At 31.6% G+C, this 20,811-nt stretch overlaps 2 protein-coding genes across 2 annotated transcripts; both read right to left on the bottom strand.

The window, feature by feature from the left end:
* Positions 1 to 841: 841 nt before the first annotated feature.
* Positions 842 to 6,077, bottom strand: LOC134701296 (tripartite motif-containing protein 2-like). Its single transcript, XM_063562430.1, has 2 exons — positions 5,996 to 6,077; positions 842 to 3,200 (listed from the first exon to the last, which is right to left on the bottom strand). Exon 2 carries the CDS (start codon positions 3,110 to 3,112, stop codon positions 1,406 to 1,408), a length of 1,707 nt encoding a protein of 568 aa, XP_063418500.1. The 5' UTR covers positions 3,113 to 3,200; positions 5,996 to 6,077; the 3' UTR covers positions 842 to 1,405.
* A 6,382-nt stretch (positions 6,078 to 12,459) lies between these two features.
* Positions 12,460 to 14,151, bottom strand: LOC134701270 (uncharacterized). Its single transcript, XM_063562396.1, has one exon. The coding sequence runs from the start codon at positions 14,149 to 14,151 to the stop codon at positions 12,460 to 12,462; it is 1,692 nt and encodes a 563-aa protein (XP_063418466.1).
* Positions 14,152 to 20,811: the final 6,660 nt, after the last annotated feature.

Below are 20,811 nucleotides of genomic sequence, written 5' to 3'. Positions count from 1 at the left end.
ACTGGGAAAGAGAACTCATCAGTAGCTACCAACAAGAGTCAACACACGAGAGCGACGACGATGACATATCAAGTCAAAGTGAACAAAAACCAGAACAGAAAATGACACCTGAAGAAACCTTAGCTGAAATCAGAAGAATTCATGCCAGTACATCAGCAACTTCAATCCTATCAATAACACAGGCAATGACCCCAGATTTAGAAGCTTTTAAAATGAAAAAGAAGTGCAAAAAGAAGCAATGTGCCATTGACAGTTTTCATGTGTTATGTTTGTGACTGTACCTGTAACATTTCATAGTGCTTACACTTAATTGAAAATGTATTGTCTTTGTTTTATTTATTAATCGTAGTGCTTTTAATTTAATTCAGTTTTTTGTTGTACTGAACATATGTAGTACTATAATGTTTGTGTAACAATAAACTCATCATAGATACCAAGACTAAATTTAGTATACGCCAGACGCGCGTTTCGTCTCCAACAGACTCGTCAGTGACGCTCGAATCCAAAAAAGTTTAAAAAGGCCGAATAAAGTACGAAGTTGAAGAGCATTGAGGACCAAAATTCCAAAATTTTTTGCCAAATACAGCTAAATGCAACTTCATCGGGAAATTTCGACCAAATAAAATGTTTTCTATTTAATCCTTCAAATTCACTTATAGAAATTCACTTTATAACTTATCCTTCTTTTAATTTAAACAATTTAAATAAGTTAATTTAAATATTCATATTGGTTTTAATTGGATCGGTTCTTACACTATTTGTTCGATACAAATGACGAATAAATTAACACTTAAAATAATTGTTTAAAATGTTTAATATATTGATCATGTTGATAGGTGTACATTCGCTTGTCCTTCTATTTGAAACTAGTCGACTATATTATGGAAATTTGACAAGCTTGAAAATTTGATACTACATATTTGTACTGTCTCGGAATATACAAAAATGTATTAATCAAATGTGCAATAGAATCAGTGTTAATTTATATAAGCCACAAATTCTGTAAAATATAATATTCAAAATGTAATAAGAAGTTCACCTATGGCTGTTACAATATATATGTACAGATACATGCAGTCCTAATGAACACATATAACCAATCTATTCAATGTTGTCATAATTACACAGAAATAATAAATTGATAAGTCATTGAGCATTTGCAAATCCAAAAACAAAAATACACAAAAACGTAACCCAATAAAGAACAGCAAAGTCAGCACACGGATATCTCTAATTCTAAAGTTGTCGTCGCTGGCAGTCTGAAATTATCAAATATTCATTCATGACTAGTCTTTTTTCCATTTACTATACAAAAGTATTTAAAATGGTGCTTTTAGCAATTATAACATTTAAATTACAAAAGAATGAATTTGAAATTGTTTAATTTTAAGATTGTTAAAAATAATTACAAAACAATGTATACAAAGGCAGATTCTTGATGATTTGCCACTAACAAAACGTTATCTTTTTTATCAAAATAAATGGCACGGGGATCTAATATTCCATGGCTAGAATCTAAAAGCTGCTTAGCATTCATCCCGTCTGGCGATATCATCACTATATTGTTTGATGCAGAACCGGCAACATAGATATTGGAATCAGAATCGAAGGTGATACCACATGGTTTTCTTAGGGTAGAGGCTTTGTATGTCCATAGTAATTCACCCTTGAAGTTAAAACATGTAATGGTATCATAATGGAAGTCAGAATGAACGATACAAGTTTTGCATGAGGCAACGTAAGAATCCTTCCCTGTTGCGTTTGAAAAACGTTTTTTATTCGCTACAATCTCTTGTGAAGTACCAACTATTTTAATTCCTTTCCAATGTGTATTGACTATGTACGATTCATCTTGGAAACTAACACCGTAACACCAATTCTGCACGTCAACCTTCTTGATTATGTTACCACTTTTGATATCAACAAGAAACAAGCATTTGTTATGTGCCCCACCTGATATAACAACCGTTGTGTCGTCCACAACCGCAAGACTAAATGCACTAGAAGATTCGATAGCTATCTTAGACTCGAAGACTCCATTTCTGTCATATTTTAATATGCCGTGGTTGTAATCTGATAATAATATTTTCCCAGTCGGTAACATAGCACAACCAGTGATTCTAGTACATGTTTTAAAACTGTGCACAAGTTTGGCCTGAATATCTTTTATTGGTTTTGCTAATGGTTGTGCTATTTGAGACGGAGTATACAGTTGTGCCGATTTATCACCAGCCCAGGAAAAGGATATTTGAGTTTCGGCGTTTTTCACCTCTACCTTTCCAAGATTCCTAGTATTCTCGATAAGGGGTTTGAGTTGATCATCAAATATACATTCTATAGTGATGTTGTTTAAACTGCCACTACAATGTAATGATTTGATGTGCTTCTCTTCAGACGAGGCAGATTCTTTTAGTTCTCTTATTCCCATGAAAATCTGTAGGCTGGATGCGCTTTCTTTGATAAGTGCAAGATCGCTTTGAAGTTGAATGATTTTGCTTCTACGTTCTTTCAGGTCTTTAATAACAACCTCCATTTGTTTGTGACTTTCCTGTTCTACTTCCGACAATTTCTGAAGTAATGTTTTTTCCAAATGGTCCAGCAAGTCGTTCATTTCTTGTCTTTTCTTGTTTACCTCTTTTAACAAAATTTCTTTCTGTTGTCGTATTTCGGTAAGATTTCTTTTTCTGTCTTTTATAGCGGTGTGAATGTTTTCACCAGTATATTGAAGTATTTGATCAATATCATCTAACGGTGATGATTTGTGGAATGTAGGCATTGATAGAAGATCGTCAATAAGTGTTATCTCTTTGCAGTCCCTGTGACTTGATATCAAGCATTGTTTGCAACAGAGATTGTCGTGTTTTTTGCAAAAAAATTCAAGAATGTTTTCATGATCCTCACATTTAATGCTGATATTCTTTATAAATGTAGGCAATTTTTTGTATTCAATAATGGATGTCGTCTCATGTGTGTTTGATAATTTTGCTACCTTATGATGATTCTGACAACCCACACAAAGAAAATCCTCACATTTGGGACAAAATGCATCTGCTGGCTTTGAAATGTCCAAGCGTTGACAAATGTCACAAAATTCAGGCGAATTTTCTGCCATGTCAAAATTATAAGATTAGTTATTACGGAATTATCACTTTTGTTAGATTGTTGCTAAATATTCCATATCGACGATCTAATCTTCAATGCTGTAAATAAAGTAAGCAGTTATATTATACCTTTATATACACCTCAATTATAGTCAATTAACGGTTAAGAATAAATAAAAAAATTAAAAGAGAAACGACAGAAATTCTCCAAAACATATTTTACAATACAAAGAGTAACACTTCATCACCCAAACCACACTCACTAGACCACGAAACAAATAACGAGCAATACATGGGGGAATACATTTTTTAACTGGGTCCAGGAACACAAAATATTGGAATAAACTAGTTTTATGTTGACAAGAAACTCCCTCTTAGCGTATCTGGAACATGTTAAAAACTAAAACACCAAAATGACAAAACCATTACAGTGCAACAACCAATGTCATCACCATTTATTTGAAAAAGGAGTAAATAAATCAAAAGCACAGAAGAAATGGTTTTCTATCTTTATCATAAATTTAAACGGTACATTTATTTTAACTGCACCTAATGCATGTTCAGTGATCGATGCTGGAGGCGATAACATTTTAAAGTGCAAAACATAATAAAAAGTTTGAAGAGCTGATAAAACTCAAAAGGAAAAATGTATATCCAAACCCAAAGGGGAATCATATTTATGCATAAATGAGTAAAATGACAAAAATACTGAACTCCAAGGAAAATTCAAATAATTAAATGTTGAAATCCAAAGCTCAACCACATAAACATGATAAAACAGATGAAAACAACTGTCACATTCCTAACTTGATACAGTTTTTTTTTACTTTAAAATGTTTTTCAAAATTTTATATAGGAAATTAAAGTAAAACATTATACATATTTTTTATGTTAGTACTAGATTTAATTATTGTCTGTCTGAACAGTAATAAACTGAAAATGAAATAAAATTGTATTGTTCAGAGTTTTAAGAGCTGTTCATATAAAAACTACCGTTTGTTATCAACATTGGTTAATTTGTACAAGAATAGTGTATAAATAGCCAGGTCCAGCGATTAAAAAAAATATTTAAAGGTTTTAGATAACGTTGTCACCTTTTCAGATCAGAGGTATGAAATCACTATATTTTTAAATAATTATGAGATGAATAAATTTGTTTCAAAAATTATCCCTTTTTTAAGCAGTTATTTTGTTTTGATCTTAAATCATCATTCTCTGGAAATCATTAAGATAACAAAAACAAATGGGTCAACTTATATGCACGTGTACAGCATGTTAGCAGCTGCTTATATGAGCAACTTGATAAAATGCACATACATATAAACAATTAAATTTCATATGAGTATTTTCCGGTGAGTTTTTTTTTAACATGCAAATTAGTTTCATATTTTACTTTTTTCTCTCATAAAATGCTCATCTAATTTGCATTTGAAAACCTCATGTGCAATCAGTTTTTTACGCGAGCATATTTAAGGAGGGACGAAAGATACCAGAGGAACGAAAGATACCAGAGGAACAGTCAAACTCATAAATCGAAAATAAACTGACAACGCCATGGCTAAAAATGAAAAAGACAAACAGACAAACAAGGCTACACATGGCACAACATAGAAAACTATGGAATAAGCAACACGAACCCCACCAAAAACTAGAGGTGATCTCAGGTGCTCCGAAAGGGTAAGCAAATCCTGCTCCACATGAGGCACCGTCCAGTTGCTCATGTTATAACAATTCCGGTAGATAGTCTAATTCGGTAGGTCACATTCATGAAAGGGAAGGGGATTGTAATACGACGTAATGAACATATCCGATATTATCTGTGAAATGTGCAACATGCTAAAACCCTAGATATTTGCCTTCTATTGATAATTTGCAGCCAATTATCAAAATTGAAAATTTTATTTTAATTTTTAGATTTATTACTACTGTCATTTGACTTTGTTATATTTCATGTTAAAAAGCCATATTTTGTTAAAAAAAAAGGCAATATTTTGATTGGCTAATACGAGGGTATTAATTTACTCTTTAACATGGCTGACTGGGTAATTTTTTTAAGGTTACCCTCTCGTCTAGACCAATAAAAAATCAATAACTTTAAGGAAAATGAATTGAACTTACATCAAGTAATTAAATATAATGCTTATGTTCTACATTGTTCTACGTTTTGCTTCAGATTTTATTATTTGAATATCGAAACAAAAAAAAATAAAACATGTTGCCTAACTCTTGTTTTTTTTAATACCCGTAACGTTGTTATGTACGTGACGTCATAGATTATTTTTTTAAATAAAATTAATCTGTAAAAGACAATAATGAAAGGACATTCAGTATAATACATTGATTAACACATAGCTGAGAGGGTGATATGGCATATTGGTACCCCTCGAAAAAGCACTGTCAACCTTGGCTTCGATGCGGTTAAAATTTTTTTCTCGGGGTAACAATCTGCTCTATCATTCTCTCAGATATGTGTTATTGAAATGTTATTCACCTGTATTGTCTACCTAATGTATACGAGAACTCGATAGACCATTCTTGACGAAAATAATCTTACCTTCATCTTCACCTGTTTCGTTCAAACGACCCTATAAATCACTAATATGCCATATTAATTTATTTTCCAACCATACCTTATATATAATAGTATACACCTGTTCGAAACCTATTATGTGGAAAGTAAATTTTGTGGTGTAAACAAGGCCATTTTTAAAAATCTTTATTCAAGGTTAATTTGTGGCTATTTTTAGCAAAAGGTTCACAAAGTATTGATAGTTTAGATATTTAGACGGGTTGTGTGTTTGCTAGGTTTACTAACATTACGTGTAAAAGGAAATAGTCTGGCTTTGATAGGAAATTGTTAAATACTTTCTTATTAAAACAAAAATTCAACTTACCAGATATTTATAATTACTATTATCGACAGTGTGAATACTACAAACGAAGGCGATATTGATAAGTCATATGATCACTTTAAATGTAATAATCGTAATCCATCAGGGAAAGGAACAGTGTCAAACTTCGGGAAAATATATCATTACATATACAGTACACGACATGACTAAATCACAAAACAAAAATAACCTTAATAAGTCCTCATCTGAGATTTTTTAAGATTCTGAAATCTTATCAATGCCCTACAAAAGATTGATGGTAAATGTGTGGCAGGAAGTACGTGTAGCGTAAGAAATACTGTTATGATAAAATGAAAGGGAAATGGCTCCTTGTGAGGTATCTGTTATTAAAATTCTGAAGAAAAGCATACATTTTCAGACAATGACCTCACATTTCCGTTCACAGGCTTTATCAGACGACAGGCCTAGAAATATTGCAATTTTGTCTGGAGAATGGATTGACCTTCCTGTAGATTCAAGACATGGAGAATTACGTGACTTTAAATACTGAGCCGAGTAGGAGAGGGACATATGGAAAAGCAATTTTAACGCAGCCTTTATCTGTCATAAATAAATTTGATGCTTTTACATTTCGGTGAAGGATGAAATGTTCATGCAAATACCTCAGTGCTTTTAATAACTGAATTATAATATATTTGACCTGAACCGCTGTGAACGGGACAGACATAATGTCCATTCAAGAAGCAAGATCTTGTTCACAGTATTCCATTACTACAAAAATACTTTCAAGACTCCTTCCTACGACAACTTCAGACATTTCAACAATATTGGTATGTCGAAGATTAAGCAAAATGTTAATTTCTCTAAGACCGCTGATTGGAATCCCATTATTCTCTTTCTCCATTCTTATCATTTTTAATTCAACGATATAATTTGTTCGTCTATCTCTGGCTCTATAAACTATATATATCGTTGAATTAAAAATTCGTGTGAACCAGAGTTTATGCCATCGTTTCCTCATCATAGGTTGAAACGTAAAGAACAGACAAGAGGAAAATAATTTTGTAAGGAAGATTAGGTCATGGATAGAAATGTTGTAAAGTAAAAGCTAAAATTGCAATCAATTTAGAATGTTGAAATAGATTGTGAATGAGACAAAAGTCAATTGCAACAAAGAATGAAAGAAGTGTGTTCAACAGTTGGAGTAGAGTTTTAATATGATGTTAAAAGAGGGTAACATTTTAGAAAAAGGCAAATAAAATGTACTTTTATTGTAATAAAATACTTTTTTTTTGCATTCATAGGAAACAAAATTTCTGAACTAAAAATGAGAAATTTATGATCATTGTTATATATCATGTTGTACAAAATGTATATTAAATTTAAAAAAAATGAACAATGATGACAAAATGCATATTTCTTTGTCATGTTTGTCGTCATGTCATATTGCAGCCTTATTTCACCTGTTTGACGAGCTAAACCTATAGGATACTGTTACGTAACTAGAAAAGCCTCTGCATAACAAAAACATGTAGAAGGGACATAAATAAGAATTAACAAATTAAATAAACACTTTCAAAATTTCGGGCATCTGATCTTCCTTGTAACAGTTTATTTAAGAACAAAACATTATTTGTAATTACACATGTAACAGTTATAATAATCAGCAACCAGTGTAAATCAACAAAATGATGTTCAAATTTTGGCTTTGAACAGACACATTAAATATTTTGCTGGTTATTACTTGTTTTTAAACACTTAAGTATCCCCCTAATTTAAACAGGGTATAAAAGTACAAAATAACACTTAGTCTATAAAAATACAGTAACAAGGGCATGTATCATCAATAATCAGAAGAAAAAAAACCTGAAAAAATGACAAAGGACACAAAGTTTCAACGTACAAATTAATAAGAAGAAAAAAATAATATAAGAGGTATAATTGCCAATGGGAAATATATCACATGAAGTGAATGTGAACATTTATAGGCAACTGTATGGCTTTCAACATTTTTTTTATCATTTATTAGTACATTGTTTTTGTCACTAACTAAGTCAATTGAACAACTCTCTTTATTTATAAATTGATTTGCAGCTTTTTGTTTTTTAGATCAATACATTGTCGGGTTGTTGTCCCTTTGACACATTCCCCACTCCCTTTCTCAATTTTATCATACCCATATAGATCACAGCTCATATGGATTTTTTCCATTTCCACCTATCAATACATATGGTAGTTGGCAACACTTGTTAATGTCCCCTGTGTCTAAACTTTCAAGTATACATACCATCTCTTTTACGTCATTGCATGAGGTATTTATGTCGCAGAAGTGTGATATAGGGATTCTGCCTTTTGCCATCAGCATCTATATTGTGGGCATCATCATTATTCAGGTTCAGTTTGAAGTTTAAAGTGAAATCTATTACATTTTCAGACATTTACCATGCTTATAAAATGCTTAAAAAATTTAATAAAACCTCTCTTTTTTTATGACAGTACAGAATTCAGAGCAAAATTTGGGAAATATTTTTTAAAAAGCCATCGTTAACTTCTTGTTGAACAACATATTTTGTCTCCACTGCAACGAAATTAAATTTGAAGAATAATAGATATAGGAATACTTCATGTACTCAGTGTATTCATATCTCTTATGTTACAAAATTTCTGTGTGTCAAATGTCCATTGAGGTCCTGATAAACGTTTCATGGTTAAATCGACGTGTTAAGAATGATTGTACATTGTAAATGTCAGCTTGACATGTTTCCTCTGACCTCAACCTCATATTATGTTTCATGTCTCATTGGTCAATTGTTAAGTTTATTAAGAATAATGGTGAAAGGTCAAGGCTTCATCGTTAGGTCCGTTTCTTAAAAAAGCTTTAGGTCAACCAAATTTGGTGTATGATTGTATCTGGCAGATTTCATCTGACCTTGACACTTTTTCATGGATCAGTGTTGAAGTTTCGTTGGTAAATTGTAAGTGCTAGTGTTTTGGGCTGTTTTTCAAATAATACACAACAGGTCAACTACATTTGGTATCTGAAATGTTGGTAAAGTGTACATGTCTGTCTGACAGGAATCATTTGATTTGTTCTTAACCCAAATCATGAATAAGTGTTCAAGGTTAAGTTGTGTGATGAGGCTTGTTTCTCAGATACTATAGATAAAGGTAACAGTAGTATACCGCTGGTCAAAACTCATAAATACATGGACGAAAAACAAAATTGGGGTAACAAACTCAAACCGAGGGAAACGCATTAGATATAAGAGGAGAACAATGACACAACACCGAAACGCAACACACACAGAAACGGACCAAGCATCAGACAAAATCCACGAGAATAACATATATAACATCTAGACCAAATACATGAATTTTGGATAAACAAGTACCGTGCCACGTCTTATCTTAATATCTCAAAAATAAGAGAAAACAAACGACAAAACATTAAAATGCAACACACACAGAAACGAACAATAAAATAACAATGGCCATCTTCCTGACTTGGTACAGGACATTTTTAAAGGGGAATAAAGCAGGAGCTTGCAGTTGGTCAACTATATTTGGTGTACCATTACGGAATGATGATAATGTGTACATATTTTTATGTATCCGTTTCACAGATGACAACGGATTTGTCCTAATTTTCGTAACTACAACCTTTTCCATTTTATACCCTCAATTTGACATACTGAATTAGAATTATCACTGGGTTTGTACTAGCATAAACACCGTCACGGGTGCCACATTTAAAGTAGGATATGCTTACCTTCCGGAATACCTGATATCCTTAATTTTTGTTGGGCTACGTGTAGCTCAGTCTTTGTTTTTTATGTTGTGTTTTGTGAACTGTTAGTCTATATCGAAAACTTTTTAGCCATGACGTTGTCATTGTACTTTCGTATTTTTGTAAATGTCCCTTTGGTATCCGTCGCCTCTCTCTTATTCATGGTTTCTTGGATAACTAAGTTATATATGAGCTTATGTGAATATACAGATAACCTTTACATTTGAGATTTAGGAAGGTATAAGTGCATTGCAAATAAAGCAAAGCATGTAATACTTTGATTCAAACCGGGTTCTCACTTAAATAATCCGCATTATGTCAGCCTCGACAGGGCAGACTTTTCAGCAAATTACAAGTGACGAGTTATATTCAATGATTAAGAGTCTTTTTTTGAAACCTATCCCTACCTTGGAAAGGTCAAGATATTCTTCTTTGCAAATATTAAATTTTCCCCTTAGATTTGATGAAATCAAGTATTATGATTGGTTCAATATGTGTATGAAATCACAAACCCGAATCAATGAATCACAACATGCTTTATACCCTTTGAGATCATCCTTCTTTAATTTGATCATGTTGAATCAGTTAGTGATTAGTTCAGATGATGTTGATTCTTACATATTTGTTTGCTACTAAACATGAATAAATTTACACTAGAACCAGGTGCTCCGCAGGGAGCAGCTTTATACGACCCTGAACAGTTGGCGAAAGTATGGACAAAACATTCAAGCTTGATACAGCTCTTTATTTTGATTGTGATCAAATGTTTGACATAATATTGGTTTATTACACAGAACAAATGTCAAGATCTTACAAATCTATTGCACAATTATAACTTTCCAAAAATGTGAAATTTTAAAAATTTGGAAAAAAAAATCAATTGAAAAATACCACAACCCACTTTTTTTGGCAATTATCCATAAATTGACATTTCTTTATACATTATTCACAAGAAGTGTGCCCCTTATTCCAAAACATTTTTAGCCATAACTCCCCAAAGTCAGTACTAACTATCCCGTCATGGTATTGAAACTTGTCTTATAATTTCAGAGAGATTCATACAAGTTATTGTTTGAAAACTACAAAAATGCTTAATTTTTGGTCCCCTTTTTGGCTCCTTATTCCTAAACTAGTGGGACCATAACTCCCAAAATCAAAACTAACTAGCCCTTCATGGTTTGGAAACTTGTAGTATAATTTCAGAGATTCATATACTACAACACAAGTAATAGTTTGAAAACTACAAACATGCTTATTTCGGGCCCCCTTTTTGGCCCCTAATTTCAAAACTGTTTGGACCATAACCTCCAAAATCAATCCCAATCTTCCTTTCGTAGTAATTAACCTTCATTTAAACATTGATAAAGGTTCATTTAATAAAACTAAAGTTATTGTCAGGAAACTAAATGCGAATTCGGACGACGCAGACGACGCAGACAATGACACGATAGCTTAATACGACGCATACTTTTTTGGGTGTCGTATACAAATTAGAATGTTTTAATGATAGGTGAACATACGCCTCGATTTCCAAGAAGTCGTCTTTTTTAATGGAAATTTGACATTTTCAAGGTATGTTTTGGATATAAGGTACTGAATATTTGTAATTGTCTTTCAATGAAAAAAAGTTTTAATCAAATTAAGACTTGTGCAACAGAGTCAGAGTTGATATATATTATACTAGAATAACGAGGTCCAATTTGTCAGCCGTCATCGGGTAAAAACAACAAATCAAAGAATTCAACTTTATATATAGCTAATATATATTAAAAATTACACCACTCCAGACCCTTTAGTTTTCCACATAATTAATATTGCCAATAATTAACAAGTCCCAGGTCGAATCCGATACCGACATCAATAGTATATTCACCTGTTACCTATTCCCTTATCTATATGTTTCGCATCTGACAGGCGCACCACCAAACGGTGTATCTAGGATTTTGCTATATACACGGGTCATAATCACGGGATTAACACTACTAAATTCAAGCATTGTCAAATTGTTCCCTATTGTAGTATTTTAATCAGTAAGACTTTCTAAGATAATAATAGGAATACTAAAAAATCTTCATGACTTTTCGTTTTCCAAATAGTTAATATACCAATAATTGATAAGTTCCAGATCGACGGGTTCAAACAGGAAAATTCTGAAAGCAGAGAAAATAGTGTATCTTATAATTAACCTGACCTTATCAGATGACAATACCAATACTCAAATAAGGCTTACGCATTGTTATATACTTTAATTCAGTCACGGATCCGCGATATCACGGGTGTGTTTTAGTATATATAAATCATTTAATAGTACTGTAAAGATATAAAAATCAAAATGTGAGAAAGACGCTCACTCATAGCTGTTAAACTATTTGTACATATACACGCTGTTCCATTGAACAAATGTAACCCTTTTTTTCTTTTCTTTGTTGTCATAATAATAAACAATAATTAATTGATAAATCATTGAGCATTAACAAAAAAAAAACAATGAAAAATAAAATACATGAAAGCGTTTGATATCCCACAAACAACACCAAAGTTAGCACACGGATATCTCGTATTCTGGAGTTGCCGTCGCTGACAAAATACATCTGAGATTATCAATAGACATTTTTTACTAGTCCTTTCTTCATTAACAATACAAAAGTAATTAAAATGGTGTGTGTTTAAACAGTCAAGACACATATACTACAATAGAGTGATTTTTTTCCCATAATGATTACGAAATAGCGTATACAAATGCAGATCCTTTATAATTTGCCACTAGCAAAACATTATCTTTTTTATCATAATAAATTGCACGGGGATCTAATATTCCATGGCTGGAATCTAATAGCTGCCTAGCGTTTACTCCATCTGGTGATATCAATACTATATTGTTTGATGCCGAACCGGCAACGTAGATATTTGAATCAGAGTCTAAGGTGATACCGCATGGTGTTCTCAAAATAGGGTCTTTGTAACTCCATAGAACTCCTCCCTTCAAGTTATAACATATGATGGCATCAGAAGTACAGTCAGAATGAACAATAAAGTTTTGGCATGATGTTATATAAGAATCATTTCCGTGAACTCCTGAAACACTCATTACATTTGTTACGTTTTCTTGAGGCGTTCTAATGATTTGAATTCCTTTGCTATTTGTACTTACTATGTATGATCCATTTTGGAAACTAATGCCGAAACACCAATCACTCATCTGAATCTCCTTGACTATGTTACCACTGTTAATATCAACTAAGACTAGGTTTTGTTCCCATCCACCTGCCGAAATAGCAACTGTTGTTTCATCCACAACCGAAAGACTAAAAGCATGAGAGGATTTGACATTTATCCTAGTCTCAAAGCCTCCATTTTTATCATATTTAAACATGCCGTAGTTGTAATCAGTTAATAATATTTTCCCACTGGGTGTTATCACACAGCCATGGACTGGACCATGTGTATTAATACGATGCACAAGTTCGACCTGAATATCTTTAAATGGTCTTGCTTTTTGGCGGGGAGTATACAGTTGTGCAGTTTTATCATCAGCCCAGGAAAAGGAGATTTCCGATTTAATGGTTTTCATTTCTATCTTCCCAAGAGTGTTAATGTTTTCGAAAAAAGTATTTAGTTGATCATTAAATATGCATTCTATGGTGACGTTGTTCAAACTGCCATTACAAATTGATTTGATGTGCTTTTCCTCAGACGAGACATGCTCTGTCATTTCTCTTACCCCCATGAAAATCTGGAAGTTTGATGTGCAGCGTTTCATAATAGCAATATCGCTTTGAAGTTGTATACTTTTGCTACTTCGATTTTCTAACTCTTTAATAACCATCTCCATTTTTTGGTTACTTTCCTTTTCTACTGCTGACAATTCTTGAAGTAACGATTTTTCAAATTGATCCAGCAAATTGTTAATTCCTCTTCTTTTTTCTTTTATCTTTCCTAATAATTTGTCTTTCTGTTGTTGAATTTCGTAAAGATTTCTTTTTCTGTCATCTATGGCGGTATGAATGTTTGTACTTAAACATTTAAGTATTTGCTCAATATCATCTAACGCTGATGTTTTATGTGATGCAGACATAGACAGAAGATCTTCAATATGTGTTATCTCATTGCAGTCATTGTGACTTGTTATCAAGCATCGTTTGCAACATAGATTGTCATGGGTTTTGCAATAAAATTCAAAGATGTTTTCATGATCCGCACATTTAATGTTGACATTCTTTATAAACGTAGGCAATTTAATATATTCAACAATAGAAATTGTTTGATATGAATTCAATAACTTTTCTACCTTATGATGATTCTGACAAGCCCCACACAGAAAATCCTCACATTGAGGACAAAATGTATCTGCTGGTTTTGATATATTCATCCGTTGACAAATGTCACAGAATTTATCAGATTGATTTGCCATGTTGATATTTCCAAATTATCACTGACGTCAGATTGCTTTTAAATATTCTACATCGACCATCGACACTATAGATGCTGGAAGGTAAAATTAATTAGTTTTACTAAACATTTTATTTTTAAAATCAAATCACATTTATGAAAACAAATCATACAAAAGGACAAAGGAATCGCAAAAGTTACTGAACAGAATAAACACAAACCAGGAATGTCAGACTTCTCATGCACATCTAAATAAAGAAAGAAAATCAAATCAAAGATATAATAACGAACAACGTTGAATTGAATAGTCCGTCTTGTTAGGGACGACATAACAAAATCAATGAAGGATAAAACACTTCATTCAAATAGTTTGGGGGTTGGGGTCAAAATTGCTGCAAGTTTTCTTTTATTGACATCGATTTGATGTATATCCTTATTGGTCAATCAATTTTTCCCAAATTAAGTTAAGAGAGGGGTAGGGGGTCAGTGAAAAAACTATATGAATTAAGTTTTTTTTATCCTTCATTGAACTTTTGTCACATAATTGGATTGCTTAAACTAGATTTTATATATGATAAAATCTCCCTTTTTTGGTCGTAAACCTAAAACATACAATGAAACCAAATTTTACAAAATAGCTTCAAAAAACACACGAACACATATTTTTCAACAAAATAAATAAATAAATCAAGAGCATGGAAGAGCTAGAAAAAGGGGATTTCTATCAATATCATTATAAAACTTCTAGACAGTATACATTCTACAGTGCTGTATGTACTTGTGTCTTCGGTGATGCTCGTTGTCAAATTATTTATAATGCATACACATAAAGGCAACAGTAGTATACCGCTGTTCGAAAGTCATAAACAGATTAAGAGAAAATCAATCCGGGTTACAAACCAAAACCGAGGGAAGCACATCAACTGAAAAAACAACGAAACAACAGAAACAATGAAGTGCAACAAAAAACAAAAGACAATGCAACACACATGCACGGAAACGAAATATAAGATAACAGCTGCCATTTCCCTTACTTTGTACAGGCAATTTAAAATAAATGGTGGGTGGAACCTAGTTTTGTGGCTAGCCAAACCACGCGTTTTATGGCAATGATCAATATAACACTAAAATGACAACATAACATGACAGGAATATAGTACAAAAAGAATATTCAGAACAGAGAAATACACAAATAAACAATACAATAGTACATTTCGACAATCTAATAGTTATCAAAGGTACCAGGCTTATAATTTGATACCCTTATATTAACGTTGAAGAGTTGATGAAAACAACTGGACTAAAATATTGCCAGTCACGGCCAAAGAGTTTTTCTAAATTCAAAATGATCTAACAGCAAGTTTCGTTGTTAAACATGAAATAACTTCCGAATGTTCTGTCAGATTACATGTAATTACTGGAAGTGTTATGTATGTAATGAATGTTTATAGATCAGTTAACGTTATCTGTATATCACTGATGATCGAATTAATCCAGTCAGGTGATTTTTCGTCACAGATGAGGACAGATAATAATTTTAAGCCTACTTTTTGACGATGTTTTGCAATTCATAAGTTATTCCATGTACAAGCGAACCTGTGTAATTGCATGCATAAAAAAAGTTTTAGATGCACATGTTTGTTCTTGAAATACATATTGTGGTGAAAATACCACAATTTTTTTTAATAAAAGCTATTTCTAAGTGATACTGATTGTTTTTGAAACTAATAATATTGGCAATTTTAAACAAATGATAAAAAAATATATCTTTTTTTGCAGTAAAACCAAGCATAATTTTCGTACAGTTAATTTATACAACTTACCATATATATAAACTAAATGTATTAAGAAACAGTGACATTGTTATCTGCGACGATGTAAATATTACAAGTGAAGGTAATTTCTGATAGATCATATGATCGTTTAAAATCTAATAACCTTTGTATTAGACACAGAAAAAGTTTGTTATCTGCCATGTTGATATTATGAATGAAGACCATAGCGAATCACGTCAAATCTAATAGTTGTTATCTGCAGTGTGAATGTTACAAATGAAGGTCAAATCTGATAGTCCATTTATGATCATATTAAATCTAATAAATGCAGTTAATTAAGCTTTTTTAACTTCAGGTGAAATATTCTGTTAACCTACAGATACACATCCTTTTCTCCCCAAAGCTGTCACCCCAAACACTGTACAAAAAAATATCCCATACAGTCAAGCTCTCAGAGTAAAGCGGATTTGCCTACCTGCGTAGGCCGTCACTCAGCGGTTACAGGAACTTCGCGGATTTTTACCCAAACGAGGTTATAAGAAATGGGACATAAATAAGGGGTGTGTGCGTGCTAACAATAACAGTCGCAATGACCTGTTACAGTACAAAAAGAAGAGGCGCAGCAAAATAGTTTCATTTGTTTTAACATATAACCCCGCCTTTACTAACTTTTCATGTTTGATCCGTGCCAATTGGCAAAGTATTGCCAATCAACCAAAATTATCAAAAATCTTTCCCGATCTTCCTGTCTTAGCTTTTCGGAAACCAGCAAGTCAAAAAGAGCTGCCGTCTCATCTAATAAAAGCTGTTCAACTACAGGATGGTGGAAGTCATGTGGTTACAAACGATGTATGACTTGCCAACAAATACTGAATACTAGTACTCAAATATTTACTTGCCACTCCACTGGGTCTGTGTACACAATACTTTGTAATGTAACTTGCAAAACCCAGAATGTTATATACATTCACCAATGTCGAAGTGGCATGCATTATGTTGGCGAGACATAACAGCCATTCAACAAACGCATGAATGGTCATCGTAGTGACTACACCAGCAAGCCCAACCTTCCCGTAAGTCGTCATTTGAGATCACCTGGGCACGCCCAAGCTGATCTAAAAAAACTTACCATCACCATCATAGATCACAACGAGGATTGGTCAAAGGCCGACAGATTTGCTCGGGAAAGTTTATGGATAAGAAAGCTCAAGACAGTTTCCTCAGAGGGCATCAATGAAAAAACATAGAAGAGTCACTCATTTTCCCTACCATCACTGATTTTCCTGCCATCACTTGTGTCCAGTATCTCTGGCTTCTATTATCCGAAATATCTAACATATTGTTCGTTTTATTGTGTTTTTTTGTGATGTTGTACCCTCTTAGACTTGCTATATATTATATTTTGTAGTGTCCTGAATCATAATTATTTGATCCATCGCCCCGTAAGATTTATCGTTGACTATTTATTCACTCATTATATAAGTATGTGATTGTTTTTTTTTTTAATGAAAAATACAAATGAAAACGCACAACGACCCGATAAAGCAGACAAATTTCAGAATAAATCTGTGAAGGAATGTTATGTTAACCTAAAATCAATATCAGTTTTTAGTGCATTTTCAGCTGTCACAAAACACTGTTGATATATAAATTGAACAGATGCGTGATTCATTATTACAAATACATGTAACATAGCCTTTTGAATTTCTGTAAGGTAATATATTGAACACTTAAAGTTAGAAAAATAGACATAAATAACATTCTGCTAGTGATTTATTGATTTCGTGATCAAACAAACATTTCAAAATGACATTACAAATGGAGCATATGTTCAGTCAAACAATATATACTTTTGTCAAGTTTTGATATGCTTAAATTTTCATGTAATCCATGAAAAATCCATTAGGAACGTTTGCAATACAAAACATAAATAATGAAATAATTACATATATTAAACAGTAGACAAATACATAATTTATAAAACTGAGAAAAATTGCAGCGAAAAAAATGGGTGTGCTAAATAGAAGAATCGTTACTGGAAATTAAATAGTAGCGTTTTAAACGATGAAATCTAGCTAAAATAATATAAAATCTAATTAACAACTATAAAATTAAAGCAAATGATTCAAAAAATCTAGCTACTTTATCGGACACTTTTAAAATAGAGGTTCGAGATTGTACAATTCAGTTCTGTAAATTGAAAGCCCTCAACAAAAAAGATTCAATCAATGTGTTAGAAAATCAACTTAGACAACTTAATAATGAAATTCATACAACTAACATCAGAGTTAATGATTATAAAACAAATACCTCCCTGACTGAAAAAATAAAGAAAGTAGAACAAGAGTTCGGAAATCTAAATAATGATAAAATAAAAGGCAATCAAATAAGATCAAGAGTGAAATGGATTGAAGAAGGAGAAAAAAAAATACTTCTTACTTCTTAGGTCTTGAAAAAGCCAGTAAGTGCAAAAATACCATTACTAGATTGTATGATGTAAACAATAATATAATAACTGATCAAGAAAAAATACTTAATCTTGAAGTTAACTATTATAAAAAAATATATTCCTCAACTAAGCCTGATGTGGAAGATACTAAAAAGTACTTTAACAATATTAAAAAATGTCCAAAATTAAGTGATAGTGAAAGTGATTTATGTGAAGGAAAAATAACAGTACAGGAATGAAACTAAATAAAGCCCCAGGTCTAGATGGACTTAATGTTGAATTTTACAGAAAATTTTGGGAAAAAATAAAAGATTTAATTGTATCGGTATTTAATTTTTGCTATAAAAAAGGAGAATTATCAACTTCACAAAAAAGTTAGAGCAATATCATTAATATATAAAAAATGAAGATCCACTTTCTTTAAATAATTATCGTCCAATAACTCTGTTAAATTATGATGTAAAATTGTTGGCTTATGCACTTGCTCAAAGATTAAAACAAGTTTTACCAAAAATAATTCATACTGATCAAAAAGGTTATATAAAAAATAGATACATAGGCTTCAATATAAGGCAAATACAAGATGTTATTGATTACTCAGAGAACTTTAAAGTAGATGGCGCTGTACTTTTTGTTGATTTCTCTAAGGTATTTGACTCCCTTGAATGGAACTTTATGTCAGAAACCTTGGTAAAATTTGGCTTTAAAAGTAGTTTTATAAGATAGATTCGAACAATGTACACAGACATAAAAGGTTGTATACTCAACAATGGTTGGGTGTCCAGCAGTTTTAACATTTTTCGTGGAATTCGACAAGGATGTCCAATTTCTTCGTTAGCCTTCGTATTAGTGGTTGAAATTATGGCAATTAAACTAAGAGAAGATAATAATCTCAAGGTTAAGAGGTGAAACTAGATGGTAGAAATTGCTCACTAAAAATATGTCAACTTGCAGATGATACAACACTATTTCTTAAATCACAAAAAGATGTTAGTTTAGCAATGAATATAATTGAAACTTTTGGAAGTTTATCAGGATTACAACTAAACAGAAATAAAACAGAGGTATTTTGGTTAGGAAAACTTAAACATAGCAGAGACAAATTTAAAAACATAAATTGGAAAACAGATGATATTAAAAGTCTTGGCTTCTACTTTGGTTATAACAATCAAGACTGTCAAAAACTAAACACTGATAAACAGCTTAAAAAATGTGAAAAAATAATATCAAACTGGATGAAAAGAAATTTAACATTAATAGGTAAAATAATAGTAGTTAAATCATTAATTCTTCCAAATTTGACTTACATCGCATCAAATATGTACATACCAAAGGAAATAATACAAAAGTTTAAAACTCTAGTATATAATTTTATATGGAATGGGAAAAAAGATAAAGTTAAACGTGCAACTTTTTGTAAAAACTATCTAGAAGGTGGATTAAAAATGATCGACATAGACTTATATCTCAAAGTTCTTCAACTACGGTAGATTTTAAAACTTAAACAAAATTCTGGTGATAATTGGTCAATAATATCCCAAGCTTACCTAAACAAAATTGGTTAAAAACCTATTGATATTTCAAATGAACATTAAAAATGTTAATATGTTAGACAAAAAAATATTTAAATCCCTTCCTGAGTTCTATCAGCAATTGATTAAAACATGGATTAATGTTACGGGAGGACAGACAAAGATACTTCAATCGTTTCTAGATAAAAGAAAGCAGATTTTATGGGGCAACCATAACATACAAACAAAAGGAAAATACTTATTATTTAATAAATGGATTGAACATAATATTCTGTATGTAAATGACATACTTGATGAAAGAGGTCATATATCAGAAAATAAAATATTTCTTAAATTAAAAGATAAACGGGATTGGATTAGAGAATTATCAGTATTAAAGAAAGCTATTCCAAAACATTGGCAGAATATTTTAAAGCAAGTAAGCTCATTTAAAACAAAAGTAAATATAAAGAATACAAAAATTCTGCAAATACTAATCAATCATAATATCTATCCAGAAATGGATAATAAAGAAATATATTCAATACTAATTGCCCCTTATAAACAAGAAAAACATGTAGGTATTCTGAAGTCGGAAAGAATTTTTGAAGAAAATTTAAATATAAAATTTAAAAGCACTCTTAGTTTTATATTTAATTACCTAGAAAACAACAAATTTAAAATGTTTAAATGGAAATTACTCAACTTCATCGTTCCATGCAACGATTTATTATTACAGTGGAAAGTATTATAAAACAATTCTTGCAATTTTTGCAAAGAAATTGACAACTATAAACATTTTTTTATTACATGCCCTTATAATAATACTTACTGGCAAGAAATATACAAGTTATTACTTTATCTTCAAATAGATAGACATAGTTTAAGGCTAGACAATTTAATAACTGGCTATAAAATAGCAGATGTAAAATATTTTGATATAAACA

Source organism: Mytilus trossulus, unplaced genomic scaffold, assembly GCF_036588685.1.
Source record: "Mytilus trossulus isolate FHL-02 unplaced genomic scaffold, PNRI_Mtr1.1.1.hap1 h1tg000234l__unscaffolded, whole genome shotgun sequence".
NCBI lineage: Eukaryota > Metazoa > Mollusca > Bivalvia > Mytilida > Mytilidae > Mytilus > Mytilus trossulus.
This window is presented reverse-complemented; position numbering and strand designations above follow the sequence as displayed.

Bases quoted from the DNA above. Each gene is read 5' to 3' on its own strand.
- LOC134701296 (XM_063562430.1), bottom strand. From the start codon at position 3,112: ATGGCAGAAAATTCGCCTGAATTTTGTGACATTTGTCAACGCTTGGAC.
- LOC134701270 (XM_063562396.1), bottom strand. From the start codon at position 14,151: ATGGCAAATCAATCTGATAAATTCTGTGACATTTGTCAACGGATGAAT.